Below are 13,084 nucleotides of genomic sequence, written 5' to 3'. Positions count from 1 at the left end.
CCAGTCCCAGAGGCAACATCCTGGTAAATCCCTCCCAGTCCCAGAGGCAACATCCTGGTAAATCCCTCCCAGCCCCAGGGGCAACATCCTGGTAAATCTCTCCCAGCCCCAGGGGCAACATCCTGGTAAATCCCTCCCAGTCCCAGAGGCAACATCCTGGTAAATCCCTCCCAGTCCCAGAGGCAACATCCTGGTAAATCCCTCCCAGCCCCAGGGGCAACATCCTGGTAAATCCCTCCCAGCCCCAGGGGCAACATCCTGGTAAATCCCTCCCAGTCCCAGAGGCAACATCCTGGTAAATCCCTCCCAGCCCCAGGGGCAACATTCTGGTAAATCCCTCCCAGTCCCAGGGGCAACATCCTGGTAAATCCCTCCCAGTCCCAGGGGCAACATCCTGGTAAATCCCTCCCAGCCCCTGGGGCAACATCCTGGTAAATCCCTCCCAGCCCCAGGGGCAACATCCTGGTAAATCCCTCCCAGCCCCAGGGGCAACATCCTGGTAAATCTCTCCCAGCCCCAGAGGCAACATCCTGGTAAATCCCTCCAGTCCCAGGGGCAACATCCTGGTAAATCCCTCCAGTCCCAGGGGCAACATCCTGGTAAATCCCTCCCAGCCCCAGGGGCAACATCCTGGTAAATCCCTCCCAGCCCCAGAGGCAACATCCTGGTAAATCTCTCCCAGCCCCAGAGGCAACATCCTGGTAAATCTCTCCCAGCCCCAGGGGCAACATCCTGGTAAATCCCTCCCAGCCCCAGAGGCAACATCCTGGTAAATCTCTCCCAGTCCCAGGGGCAACATCCTGGTAAATCTCTCCCAGTCCCAGGGGCAACATCCTGGTAAATCTCTCCCAGCCCCAGGGGCAACATCCTGGTAAATCTCTCCCAGCCCCAGAGGCAACATCCTGGTAAATCCCTCCCAGCCCCAGAGGCAACATCCTGGTAAATCTCTCCCAGCCCCAGAGGCAACATCCTGGTAAATCCCTCCAGTCCCAGGGGCAACATCCTGGTAAATCCCTCCAGTCCCAGGGGCAACATCCTGGTAAATCCCTCCCAGCCCCAGGGGCAACATCCTGGTAAATCCCTCCCAGCCCCAGAGGCAACATCCTGGTAAATCTCTCCCAGCCCCAGAGGCAACATCCTGGTAAATCTCTCCCAGCCCCAGGGGCAACATCCTGGTAAATCCCTCCCAGCCCCAGAGGCAACATCCTGGTAAATCTCTCCCAGTCCCAGGGGCAACATCCTGGTAAATCTCTCCCAGTCCCAGGGGCAACATCCTGGTAAATCTCTCCCAGCCCCAGGGGCAACATCCTGGTAAATCTCTCCCAGCCCCAGAGGCAACATCCTGGTAAATCCCTCCCAGCCCCTGAGGCAACATCCTGGTAAATCTCTCCCAGCCCCAGAGGCAACATCCTGGTAAATCCCACCCAGCCCCAGAGGCAACATCCTGGTAAATCCCTCCCAGCCCCAGAGGCAACATCCTGGTAAATCTCTCCCAGTCCCAGGGGCAACATCCTGGTAAATCCCTCCAGTCCCAGGGGCAACATCCTGGTAAATCCCTCCAGTCCCAGGGGCAACATCCTGGTAAATCCCTCCAGTCCCAGGGGCAACATCCTGGTAAATCTCTCCCAGCCCCAGAGGCAACATCCCGGTAAATCCCTCCAGCCCCAGAGGCAACGTCCTGGTAAATCTGTCCCAGCCCCAGGGGCAACATCCTGGTAAATCTCTCCCAGCCCCAGAGGCAACATCCTGGTAAATCTGTCCCAGCCCCAGGGGCAACATCCTGGTAAATCCCTCCCAGCCCCAGAGGCAACATCCTGGTAAATCTCTCCCAGCCCCAGGGGCAACATCCTGGTAAATCTGTCCCAGCCCCAGGGGCAACATCCTAGTAAATCTCTCCCAGCCCCAGGGGCAAGATCCTGCTAAATCTCTCCCAGCCCCAGGGGCAACATCCTGGTAAATCCCTCCCAGCCCCAGGGGCAACATCCTGGTAAATCTCTCCCAGCCCCGGAGGTAACATCCTGGTAAATGTCTCCCAAGCCCCAGAGGCATTGATGGGTTGACACTGCTGTGGGCGGGGGGGGGGGGGTTAATGCTTACAGCTCGAATGGCCATCCAGACTTGCAGGTAACAGATGAGGATGATGCTGAGGGGGAACACAGCACAGGTCACAGTGAGGGTGATCATGTAGGATTTGACGCCGGGGTCTGTGCTCCCACTGAAAACATCAGGCCCACACGATGTCTTCAGCCCATGTGGCCAGTACCTGATTGAGGGGGGGGGGGGGGAAAGAACCAAAATATACCACACCGGAGGCTTTCGGCAGTGGGTGGGGGTCGCACAATCGAGAGCGCCCATGAGGGAAGGCCTCCTCCCAGAATTCCCGGTGGCTCTGAAGTGCAGGCCCAGTTGGTGGGAGATGGGACGGGGGTCTCCGAGGGGTCTTGTGGGGCGGGGGTGGCTGCGGCCCCCCTCCCTCCGAGCTGGAAGCTGCTGAGGGAGGAGGCTTGCAGTGCAGCGTGCAGACGGTAGACTCTGCTGCGGCTGTGCATCGGTGTTTGGAGCTCAGCCGAGTATTCCTAATGAGCCCAGCTGCTGCCACGCTTGAGGGAAGGTTGGGGGAGGATGGCGGGGGGGGGGGGGGGTTTGCTCTATCCCGGGACGGTGCGGAGCTTCGAGCGTTGTTGGAGCGAACCCCCATTTAGAGCAAGTGAGGCGTGCTCCCTCACTCTCCGGTCTTGCGTGGGACAGGCTTGTGGGGGAGCGGGGGAGGGAGTTACTCGCTGCGGGATTCCCGGCCTCTGAGCTGCTCCTTGTAGCCGCTGCATTGATACGGGGCTGGGGTCAGTTTCCGCTCAATGGGAACCCCCAGGATGTCGATCGCTGGGGGGACGGGGGATTCAGTGACGGTAACACCATGGGACAGGGATCACGGGCTGGAATCCTGGCTGAAACCCCCCCCCCCCCCCACCCCAACACCAATCCAGAGATCACCCCCTGCTCTCTCTCTCTGTCTGTCTCTCTCTCTCTCTCTCTCTCTCTGTCTGTCTCTCCTCCCTCTCTCTCTCTCTGTCTGTCTCCTCTCTCTCTCTCTCTCACTGTCTGTCTCTCCTCTCCCTTCTCTGTCTCTTCCTCTCTCTCACCCACCATCTCTCCCTTTCTCCACCCCCCCCCCCCAGACACACAGGCCCCTCCATCCCCCCTCTCTTCAACCCTCTCTCTCTCTTCCCCCCTTCCTTCCTCTCTCTCTCCCCTCCTTGTCTCTTCCTCTCTCTTCCTCTCTCTCCACCTCTTCTCTCTACACCCCTTCCCTCCCCTCTCTCCCTCCCCTCTCCCTCTATCTCTCTCTGTCCCTCAGTCTCTTTCTCTCTCTCCCCCCCCAGATCTCTTCCCACCCCTCTCTCTCTCCCTCTGTCTCCCCTCTCCCTTCTGTCTCTGTCTCTCTCTCTCGACCCCCTCTCTTCCCACGTCTTTCTCTCTCTGTCTGTCTCTCTCTCTCTCTCTCTCTGTCTCTTCCTCTCTCACCCTCCACACTCTCTCTCCGCAGACCCCCCACCCCCCCACCCTCCAACTCTCTCTCCCTCCCTTAGGAGCAGGAATGCTGGCTAATTGGTGACGTGTTGGGAATGGAAGGCGGGCAGGGGGGAGGAACGGGGCGAGCCAGAGGTGGAGGGAGCCCGGTAGGAGAGGAATGGGAGGGAACGGTGGTCTGAGGGGCGGGGGGAAGACGCGGATGGGAGATGGAGCAGAGGAACCTCACCGGGACCAGCCGAAGATTGGGGGCAGGCACCAGGCGATGGACCAGGTCCAGGAGAAGACGATGCCAAACAAGGCCCACTTGCTGTCAAACCTTACGTTGCCAAAGGGCTTGCAGACCACCACCCACCGCTCCCAGGCGATGACGGTCAAAGACCAGAGGGCAGTGATTCCTGGGAAAGGCAGAGAGAGAGAGAGAGACAGGCATCGGTACGCTCTAGAGAAGGGGGTGGTGTGAGGGAGTGGGGCGGAGGGACTGGGAAGAGAGAGAGAGAGAGACAGGCATCGGTACGCTCTAGAGAAGGGGGGGGTGTGGGGCGAGTGGGACGGAGGGACTGGGAAGAGAGAGAGAGAGAGACAGGCATCGGTACGCTCTAGAGAAGGGGGGTGTGTGGGGCGAGTGGGACGGAGGGACTGGGAAGAGAGAGAGAGAGAGACAGGCATCGGTACGCTCTAGAGAAGGGGGGGTGTGGGGCGAGTGGGACGGAGGGACTGGGGTGAGATAGAGAGAGAGACAGGCATCGGTACGCTCTAGAGAAGGGGGGGGTGTGGGGCGAGTGGGACGGAGGGACTGGGAAGAGAGAGAGAGAGAGACAGGCATCGGTACGCTCTAGAGAAGAGGGGTGTGTGGGGCGAGTGGGATGGAGGGACTGGGAAGAGAGAGAGAGAGAGACAGGCATCGGTACGCTCTAGAGAAGGGGGGTGTGTGGGGCGAGTGGGACGGAGGGACTGGGAAGAGAGAGAGAGAGAGACAGGCATCGGTACGCTCTAGAGAAGGGGGGGTGTGGGACAGAGGGACTGGGGTGAGATAGAGAGAGAGAGACAGGCATCGGTATGCTCTAGAGAAGGGGGGGTGTGGGGTGAGTGGGACGGAGGGACTGGGGTGAGATAGAGAGAGAGACAGACAGACATCGGTACGCTCTAGAGAGAGAGGGGGGTGTGAGGGGGTTGTGAGGGAGTGGGACGGAGGGAGAGGGGTGAGAGATAGAGAGAGACAGACAGACATCGATACGCTCTGGGGGGGGGTGTGAGGGGGTTGTGGGGGAGTGGGACGGAGGGACTGGGGTGAGAGATAGACATTGGTGCGCTCTATAGAGGGGGGTGCTGTGGGGGAATGGGATGGAGGGAGAGGGAATAATTGAGAGACACGTGAGACATAGAGAGAGAGAGGGAGAGACGGTGGGGAAGGGAGATAGAGGGAGGGAGACAGAGAGAGAGAGAGAGAGAGAGCGGAAGAGGAAGAGAGGGAGAGGGAGAGATGAACATGGAATGAGAGATAGAGAGATGGGGGGACAGTTGGGGGAGAGAGCAAGAGAGAGAGAGATAGAGAGAGAGAAAAAAAAGGAAGGGGAAGAGAGGGAGAAAGGGTGAGATGGGGGTGAGACAGACTGAGAGAGATGGAGGAGAGAGAGAGAGGGAATGACAGATGGAGAGAGAAAGGAGGGAGAGAGAAAGGGGAGGAGAGGAGGGGAGAGAGATGGAGAGAGGGATGGGGGAGGGACAAAAGGAGACAGGGAGGGAAAGAGAGAGGGAAGAGGGGGTTAAACAGAGAGAGATGGAGCAGAGAGAGGGAGGGCTTAGAGAGAGAGAGAGACGGAGAAACAGGAGAGAGAAAAAGAGAGATTGATAGAGAGAGAGAGAGAAGATGGGAGATGGAGGGAGGGAGAGAGACAGACAAGAGAGGGCAGGACAGATGGGAAGAGAGAGAGTGAGAATGAGGGAAAGAGAGAGAGGGAGAGGAGGGAAGGAGGGGGAGGAGGGAAGGAAGTAGAGGGGGAGGAGGGAAGGAAGGAGAGGGGGAGGAGGGAAGGAAGGAGAGGGGGAGGAGGGAAGGAGAGGGGGGAGGGAGAGAGAGAGAGGGGGAGAGGAGGGAAAGAGAGAGGGGGGAGGAGGGAAGGAGAGGGGGGAGGAGGGAAAGAGAGAGCGGGGAGGAGGGAAGGAGAGGGGGGAGGAGGGAAGGAGAGAGGGAGAGGAGGGAAGGAGAGGTGCCCGGCCCCGACCGAGGGGTGCTGGGCACGGAGGGGTTGGGCTGCGGGTGAGGGCCGGCCGTGGCTGGAGGCAGGAGAGCACAGATAACGGGGTTCCGGGTGGGCCGAGCGGTCTTCGCACCGAGGTGCGGATCCCTCCCCCCGCCCCCCCCCCGCCCCCGCTGCCCTCCGCCCTGGGGGCTCACCACAAACGGAGACGGTAAAGCCCTCGAAGACGCACATGGGGTGGCCCAGGATGAAGTAGCCGTAGACCTGGTTACAGATGCTGATGGTGCTGGCGAAGAGGGTCTCGCCCAGGTCCGCTATCGCCATGTTGACCAGGATCCAGTTGAGCGGGTGGCGCAGCTTCCTGTACTTCCAGGTGGCCACCAGCACCAGGCCATTAGTGAACACTGAGGCGATGACCACCGCGACCATCCAAAGGCTGGTCAGGTTATACACCCAGCGTGGGGCAATGTGATAGTTCGGGCCCTCAAACGGGCCTGGCGCGGGCGGGGGGGAAGAGATTGAGGAGAGGGAGGGAGGGAGGGAGAGAGGGAGGGAGGAGAGAGATAGAGAGAGAAAGGGAGGGAGAGAGATAGGGAGAGAAAGCGAGAGGGAGAGAGAGAGATAGAGGGAGAGTCAGAGAGGGACAGATAGAGAGAGAGAAAGGGAGAGAGAGTCAGAGAGGGAGAGAGATAGAGGGAGAGAAAGAGAGAGAGTCAGAGAGGGAGAGATCGAGAGAGAAAGGGGAGAGAGAGTCAGAGAGGGAGAGAGATAGAGAGAGAGAGAGAGAGAAAGAGAGATAGAGGGAGAGGAAGGGAGACAGAGAGAGATAGAGTGAGAGGAGGAGAGACAGAGAGAAAGGGAGATAAAGAGAAATAGATTCAGAGAAGGAGAGAGAGAGAGAGTAAGAAAGGGGGGAAGAGAAAGAGAGAGAGGGGGATAGAGAGAGGGAGAGAGGAGACGAAAGAGAGGGAGAGAGATAGAGCGGGAAAGAGAAGAGAGAGAGTGAGAGAGAAAGGGAGGAGAGAGAGAGAAGGGAGAAAGAGGGAGAGAGGGAGATGGAGAGAGAGGAGAGAGAGAGAGAAGTAGATAGAAGAGAGAGAGTGAGAGAGAGGAGGAAGAGAGAGATAGAGAGACAGAGGGAGAGAGAGAGAGATGGAGAGAGGGAGGAGGAGAGAGAGAGAGAGAGAGGGAGAGAGAGAGAGAACGAGAGAGAGAGAGAGAAAGAGAGAGAGAGAAAGAGAGAAAGAGAGAGAGAGAGAGAAAGAGAGAGAGGTGAGAGACAGTAGAGAGAGTGATAGAGATAGAGAGAGAGGAGGGAGAGGGGGAGAGAGAGAGAGAGCGAGAGGAGAGAAACAGTAGAGAAAGTGAGACAAGTGGAAGAGATAGAGGGCAAAATGAGGGGAGAGGTGGAGGGTGAGAGATAATGGGGGAGAGAGAGAGAGAGAGAGAGAAGGAAGAGCGGTAGAGGAAGGGAGAGAGAGATGCGGGGAATGTGAGATGAGTGGGAGAGATAGAAAGAGAGAGTGACGAGGGGAGAGATGGAGGGAGAGAGATTGAGCGGAGAGTGAGAGATAGAGGGGGTTATTTATAGAGAGAGAGAGGGGAGGGAGACAGCAGGGAGAGTGAGATGAGCAGGAGAGAGAGAGAGGGGGAGAAGAGATGGAGAGAGGATGGCACAGCAGGAAGAAGACAAGAGGATCGAAAGGGTAGAGAACGGAGCAAGAAATCAGTCATAGCCAAAGAGCTGCTAAACATCGCAGAGCTATGCGCCTGAGAGGCTGCTGAACCTCTGCGCATCCCGACCCCCTGGCTGAATGGTAGCCTGCAGGCTCCCGTCTGCTTTCCGCCCGCACCCCCGCCCCCTCGCTGATTCCTCGCTCGTCCTCCACAGCCGGTTCCATTCTCCAGTCTGCAACTGGCCTTTCACAAGTGGATGTAGCAGCTGCAGGAAGCTGGTTGCTCTGGGAGAGGCTCAGAGAAAGGTGTACAATTCCTCAGAGTCATGTAGGGGCTGTTTGTAGGGTTTGGGGGCGAAGTCGTGCAGCGGGGGCGGGGGGGGGGCATTGGGACGCAGACTGGTCATCTCCCACCGTCTGAAAATCTGAGGTCCTCCCTTCGCCTTTCAGCGCATCAGCTCCTCAAAGAAATCCACTCAGCACAAAAATTCCCTTTCTCTAAACCATGGAGACTCTGCCCCTTCAATCCTAACTTAAGCCGAACGGACTGCCCCAGCCAAGAGCAGCTAATGTGCGCTCTCTGGCCGCTTTAGATTGACTGGGCCCGACTGCTTAAGGCTGGAAAATCTGACGAAAATTAAGCTCTAATGGTTAATAAAGGGCGAAGGCGGAGGAGATGTTCGCTTTGAGGTCCCAGCAGGAAGCAGAGTGGCAAGTGATTACCGCCTCATATCTTTCTACCGAGGGGAGTTATCGGGACAAATTTTGACGAATACGAGCACAAAAACTCAGGCGGGAAAGCAGCTTAAGGAAGGGGGATGAGCTCGGTGGCTACCAAATCTCAAAAGAGGGGTGGGAACATGAGAGAACCTTGAATGAGGGAGCTGGGGCGGGGGGAGGTTGTCACTGTTTGAGATAGAGAGGAGAATTATTTTCTCTCGCAGCTTAATCTACTTGTGGAACTGGTGAAGGGCAGGGGCTGATCTCTGAAGGTCCTGGAGATTAGGTTTGACCAAAGTTGTGGGGGGGGGGGTTATGTTCTTATAGAGAAGAGAAACTTGGTGGGGGGTGGGGGCCTCTGTCTTGCGCTCTGTCTCTATCTCACTCTGTCTCTCTCTCTCTCTCTGTGTGGCTTTCTCTCTCTCTCTCTATCTCACACTCTCTCTCTCTCTCTCTCTCTCTGTCTGGCTTTCTCTCTCTCTCTCTCTATCTCACACTGTCTCTCTCTCTCTCTCTCACTGCCTGTCTCTCTCTCTCTCTCTCTCTCTCTCTCGCTTTCTCTCTCTCTATCTCACACTGTCTCTCTCTCTCTCTCTCACTGCCTGTCTCTCTCTCTCTCACTTTCTCTCTCTCTCTCTCTATCTCACACTGTCTCTCTCTCTCTCACTGCCTGTCTCTCTCTCTCTCTCTTTCTCTCTCTCTCTCTCTCTCACTTTCTCTCTCTTGCTGCCTGTCTCTCTCTTTCTCTCTCTCGCTTTCTCTCTCTCTCTCTTGCTCTCTTTTTGTCTCTCTCTGTCTATCTCTTGCTGCCTCAGTCTGTCTCTCTTCATCTCTGTCTATCCATCTCTCTCTCTCTCTCTTTCTGTCACCCTGTCTCTCTCTCTCTCTCTCTCTCTATCTATCTCTGTGTTTTTGCCATCCTTTCTCTCACTCTCACTGCCTGTCTCTCTCTCTCTCGCTCTCTTTTTGTCTCTCTCTCTATCTCTCGCTGCCTCTCTCTCTCTCTCTTTCTGTCACCCTGTCTGTCTCTCTCTCTCTCTATCTATTCTCTCACTGCCTCTCTTTCTGTCTCTCTCTCTCTCTCTCTCACTTCCTTTCTATCACTATCTCTCTTTCTCTCCTCTCTCTCTCGCTGCCTGTCTCTCTCTCACTCTCTTTCTGTCTCTCTCTCTCTCTCTCTTTCTGTCTCTCTCTCTCTCTCTCTGTCTTTCTGTCTGCCTCACTGCTGTGGTCTCTCTCTGCCTGTCTCTCTCTTGTCGAGTGCGTGAGACACTCATAAGGTATTGGGGCATAGCTGGGGGGGTGGGGGGTTGGGGGTGAGGGGGGGGGGGCGCCCTGCCCACTCACCCCTGGTGCTGTTGCTGTTGGTGTAGGTGAAGATGCTGCTCCTGGTGGTGGCCTGATCCTCATCGTCCAGCTCGTACCTCCTCCTCGCCGCGTAAGTCACGGGACCCCAGGAAGCCATCGTGCGCTCTCGTGTCTGCGGGGCCGCGGAGAGGCGAGTGTCCGATACAGGGAGCAGAGAGCAGGAGCCTGCTCTCGCCTCTGGGGCGGGGGGGGGGTGCTTTATAGGCTGCGGTGGTGGTGGGGAGGGCAGGGGAACGGGGCTCAGGTGTCCCGAGCCCTGATCCCTTAATCGTGATCCCGGGATGACACGCGGCATTTCTATTTGCTGCCCGCTAACCATTGACGTCAGAGGCCTCAGCTAAGAGCCAGGGCTTTGCTGGGCATTTCGGGTGAAGGCGGCCCACATGGTCCGAGGTCAGGCCTAATCAGGATAAAGTGGCCACAGTCAGATCAGCTCGACGCTCCCCACCCCCCCCCCCCCCCACCCCGCCTCCCAAACCAGTCAGCGGGGAGCGAGGCGAAACCAGGCTGCCTCCTGTTGGCAGCGAAAGCCGCACAGACGTGTAGGATGGCGTTACAAGTCGTGTGTAAATCGAGAGGGAGAGATAGATAGAGGGAGACAGAGAGAGAGGGAGACAGACAGGACAGAGAGATAGGGAGAGATAGAGGGAGACAGACAGAGACAGAGATAGACAGAGAGACAGAGATAGAGAGGGAGAGGGAGACAGAGAGAGAGGCAGAGAGAGACAGAGAGGTGCAGAGAGAGATAGAGGGAGACAGAGAGTGAGAGAGAGGGAGACAGAGAGAGATAGAGGGAGACAGATAGAGAGGGAGACAGAGAGAGAGGGGGAGAGATAGAGACAGAGAGAGAGAAAGACACAGAGAGGGAGAAAGAGAGAGACAGAGAGGTGCAGAGAGAGATAGAGGGAGACAGAGAGAGAGAGATAGACGGAGACACAGAGAGATAGATAGAGGGAGACAGAGAGTGAGAGAGAGGGAGGCAGAGAGAGAGAGAGAGGGAGACAGAGAGAGAGAGAGATAGAGGGAGCCAGATAGAGAGGGAGACAGAGAGAGAGGGGGAGAGATAGAGACAGAGAGAGAGAAAGACACAGAGAGGGAGAAAGAGAGGCAGAGAGAGACAGAGAGGTGCAGAGAGAGATAGAGGGAGACAGAGAGAGAGAGAGATAGACGGAGACACAGAGAGATAGATAGAGGGAGACAGAGAGTGAGAGAGAGGGAGACAGAGAGAGAGATAGAGGGAGACAGAGAGACAGAGAGATAGAGAGGGAAACAGAGAGAGAGCGACAGAGAGATAGAGGGAGACAGAGAGATATAGAGGGAGACTGAGAGAGAGGCAGAGAGAGACAGAGGCACAGGCAGTGAGAGATAGAGAGACAGAGATAGAGAGGTAAAAAGACAAGTTGAGAAAGATACAAGCGAGAGAGAGAGGCAGAGAGTGAGAGAGACAGAGAGAGAGAGAGAGAGACAGAGAGAGAGAGAGAGAGAGAGAGAGACAGAGAGAGAGAGAGGCAGAGAGAGAGAGAGAGAGAGAGCCATAGAGAGAGAGAGAGGCAGAGACAGAGAGAGAGAGAGAGAGGCAGAGAGAGAGAGAGAGGCAGAGACAGAGAGAGGACAGAGAGAGACAGAGACAGAGAGAGAGAGACACAGAGAGAGAGAGAGGGAGAGGCAGAGACAGAGAGAGACAGAGAGAGAGAGAGACAGAGAGAGAGAGAGAGAGGCAGAGACAGAGAGAGAGAGAGGCAGAGACAGAGAGAGAGAGACAGGAGAGAGAGAGACAGAGAGAGAGAGAGAGAGGCAGAGACAGAGAGAGAGAGAGAGAGAGAAACAGTGAGAGATAGAGAGAGAGAGGCAGGTAGACAGATAAAGAAACACACACACACACACACACACATTCTGATACCCTCCCCCCCTAATTCGGTCCAGGATCGAGTAGATCCCATTCTGATACCCTCACCCCTTATTCGGTCCAGGATCTAGTAGATCCCATTCTGATACCCCCAATTCGGTCCAGGATCGAGTAGATCCCATTCTGATACCCTCCCCACCTAATTCGGTCCAGGATCGAGTAGATCCCATTCTGATACCCCTCCCCACCTAATTCGGTCCAGGATCGAGTAGATCCCATTCTGATACCCTCCCCACCTAATTCGGTCCAGGATCGAGTAGATCCCATTCTGATACCCTCACCCCCTAATTCGGGTCCAGGATCAGGAAGATCCCATTTTGATACCCTCACCCCCTAATTCGGTCCAGGATCGAGTAGATCCCATTCTGATACCCTCACCCCCTAATTCGGTCCAGGATCGAGTAGATCCATTCTGATACCCTCACCCCCTAATTCGGTCCAGGATCGAGTAGATCCCATTCTGATACCCTCACCCCCTAATTCGGTCCAGGATCGAGTAGATCCCATTCTGATACCCTCACCCCCTAATTCGGTCCAGGATCGAGTAGATCCCATTCTGATACCCTCACCCCCTAATTCGGTCCAGGATCGAGTAGATCCCATTCTGATACCCTCACCCCCTAATTCGGTCCAGGATCAGGAAGATCCCATTCTGATACCCTCACCCCCTAATTCGGTCCAGGATCAGGAAGATCCCATTCTGATACCCTCACCCTCTAATTCGGTCCAGGATCGAGTAGAAGGATCGAGTAGATCCCATTCTGATACCCTCACCCCCTAATTCGGTCCAAGATCGAGTAGATCCCATTCTGATACCCTCACCCCCTAATTCGGTCCAGGATCGAGTAGATCCCATTCTGATACCCTCACCCCCTAATTCGTACCAGGATCGGGAAGATCCCATTCTGATACCCTCACCCCCTAATTCGTACCAGGATCGGGAAGATCCCATTCTGATACCCTCACCCCCTAATTTGGACCAGGATCAGGAAGATCCCTTTGGGATCCCCTCACCCCCTAATTCGGACCAGGATCGGGAGGATCCCTTTAAGCGTTGGGGGGCGGGGATAGAGTCGCACACGGTCCCAGCGGATTGGTCAGAAGGCTAGAGGACGTCTGCGAACCTCACCGGTCTGTTTGGTGCGTCAATCACATGTCCCTCTGGCCCATTGGCCTCTCGAGCTGTCGATCCTAGCCTAACGCCATTCTGATTGGCCGGGAGGCGGTACCGGCGCGGGACGGGCCGAGGTTTCGGAATAGTTTGCCGCCCTGACCCCGCCCCCTCCCCGGAGCACAATTGACCCATCAATCACTTCAGCTCCGGTGAGCAATTGGCCGAGGCGCACTGTCAATCATGACGGTCGGGGGGCGGAGATTTAGGATTGGTTCGCTGTCCCAGCCCGCCGCCGCCCACAATTTGCACGGGCCAATTCAAGTTATCAATCATCCATTTCCATCAGTGATTGGTCAGAAGCGCTGACAAACAGAATTAAGGAGAGGCGTAATGTTGAGATTGTTTCCCAGTCCGAAACTGCCTCAGCCTCCAACATCTCCCGATACCTCGTTGGTCATTCATGGCCATCAATCCGCGGTCGCCATCTGTGATTGGTCCGAAGCGCCGACAATCAGCTTGGAAGGGGGCGGTACTTTTTAATCTCAGGGTTCCGTGCTCGAAAGCTACCGCC

General features: G+C 56.4%; 1 protein-coding gene across 1 annotated transcript; it reads right to left on the bottom strand.

The window, feature by feature from the left end:
* Nucleotides 1–2,093: 2,093 nt before the first annotated feature.
* LOC125449926 (red-sensitive opsin-like) lies at nt 2,094–9,668 on the bottom strand (the record flags this gene model as incomplete). Its single annotated transcript, XM_059644100.1, has 4 exons — nt 9,473–9,668; nt 5,927–6,223; nt 3,758–3,926; nt 2,094–2,263 (listed from the first exon to the last, which is right to left on the bottom strand). Coding segments are annotated over exons 1-4 (754 nt in total), but the record flags the coding sequence as incomplete, so codon positions are not given.
* Nucleotides 9,669–13,084: the final 3,416 nt, after the last annotated feature.

This window comes from Stegostoma tigrinum, unplaced genomic scaffold, assembly GCF_030684315.1.
Source record: "Stegostoma tigrinum isolate sSteTig4 unplaced genomic scaffold, sSteTig4.hap1 scaffold_505, whole genome shotgun sequence".
Classification (NCBI taxonomy): domain Eukaryota; kingdom Metazoa; phylum Chordata; class Chondrichthyes; order Orectolobiformes; family Stegostomatidae; genus Stegostoma; species Stegostoma tigrinum.
The sequence above is the reverse complement of the archived record's forward strand: the minus strand, read 5'-3'. Positions and strand labels throughout refer to the sequence as shown.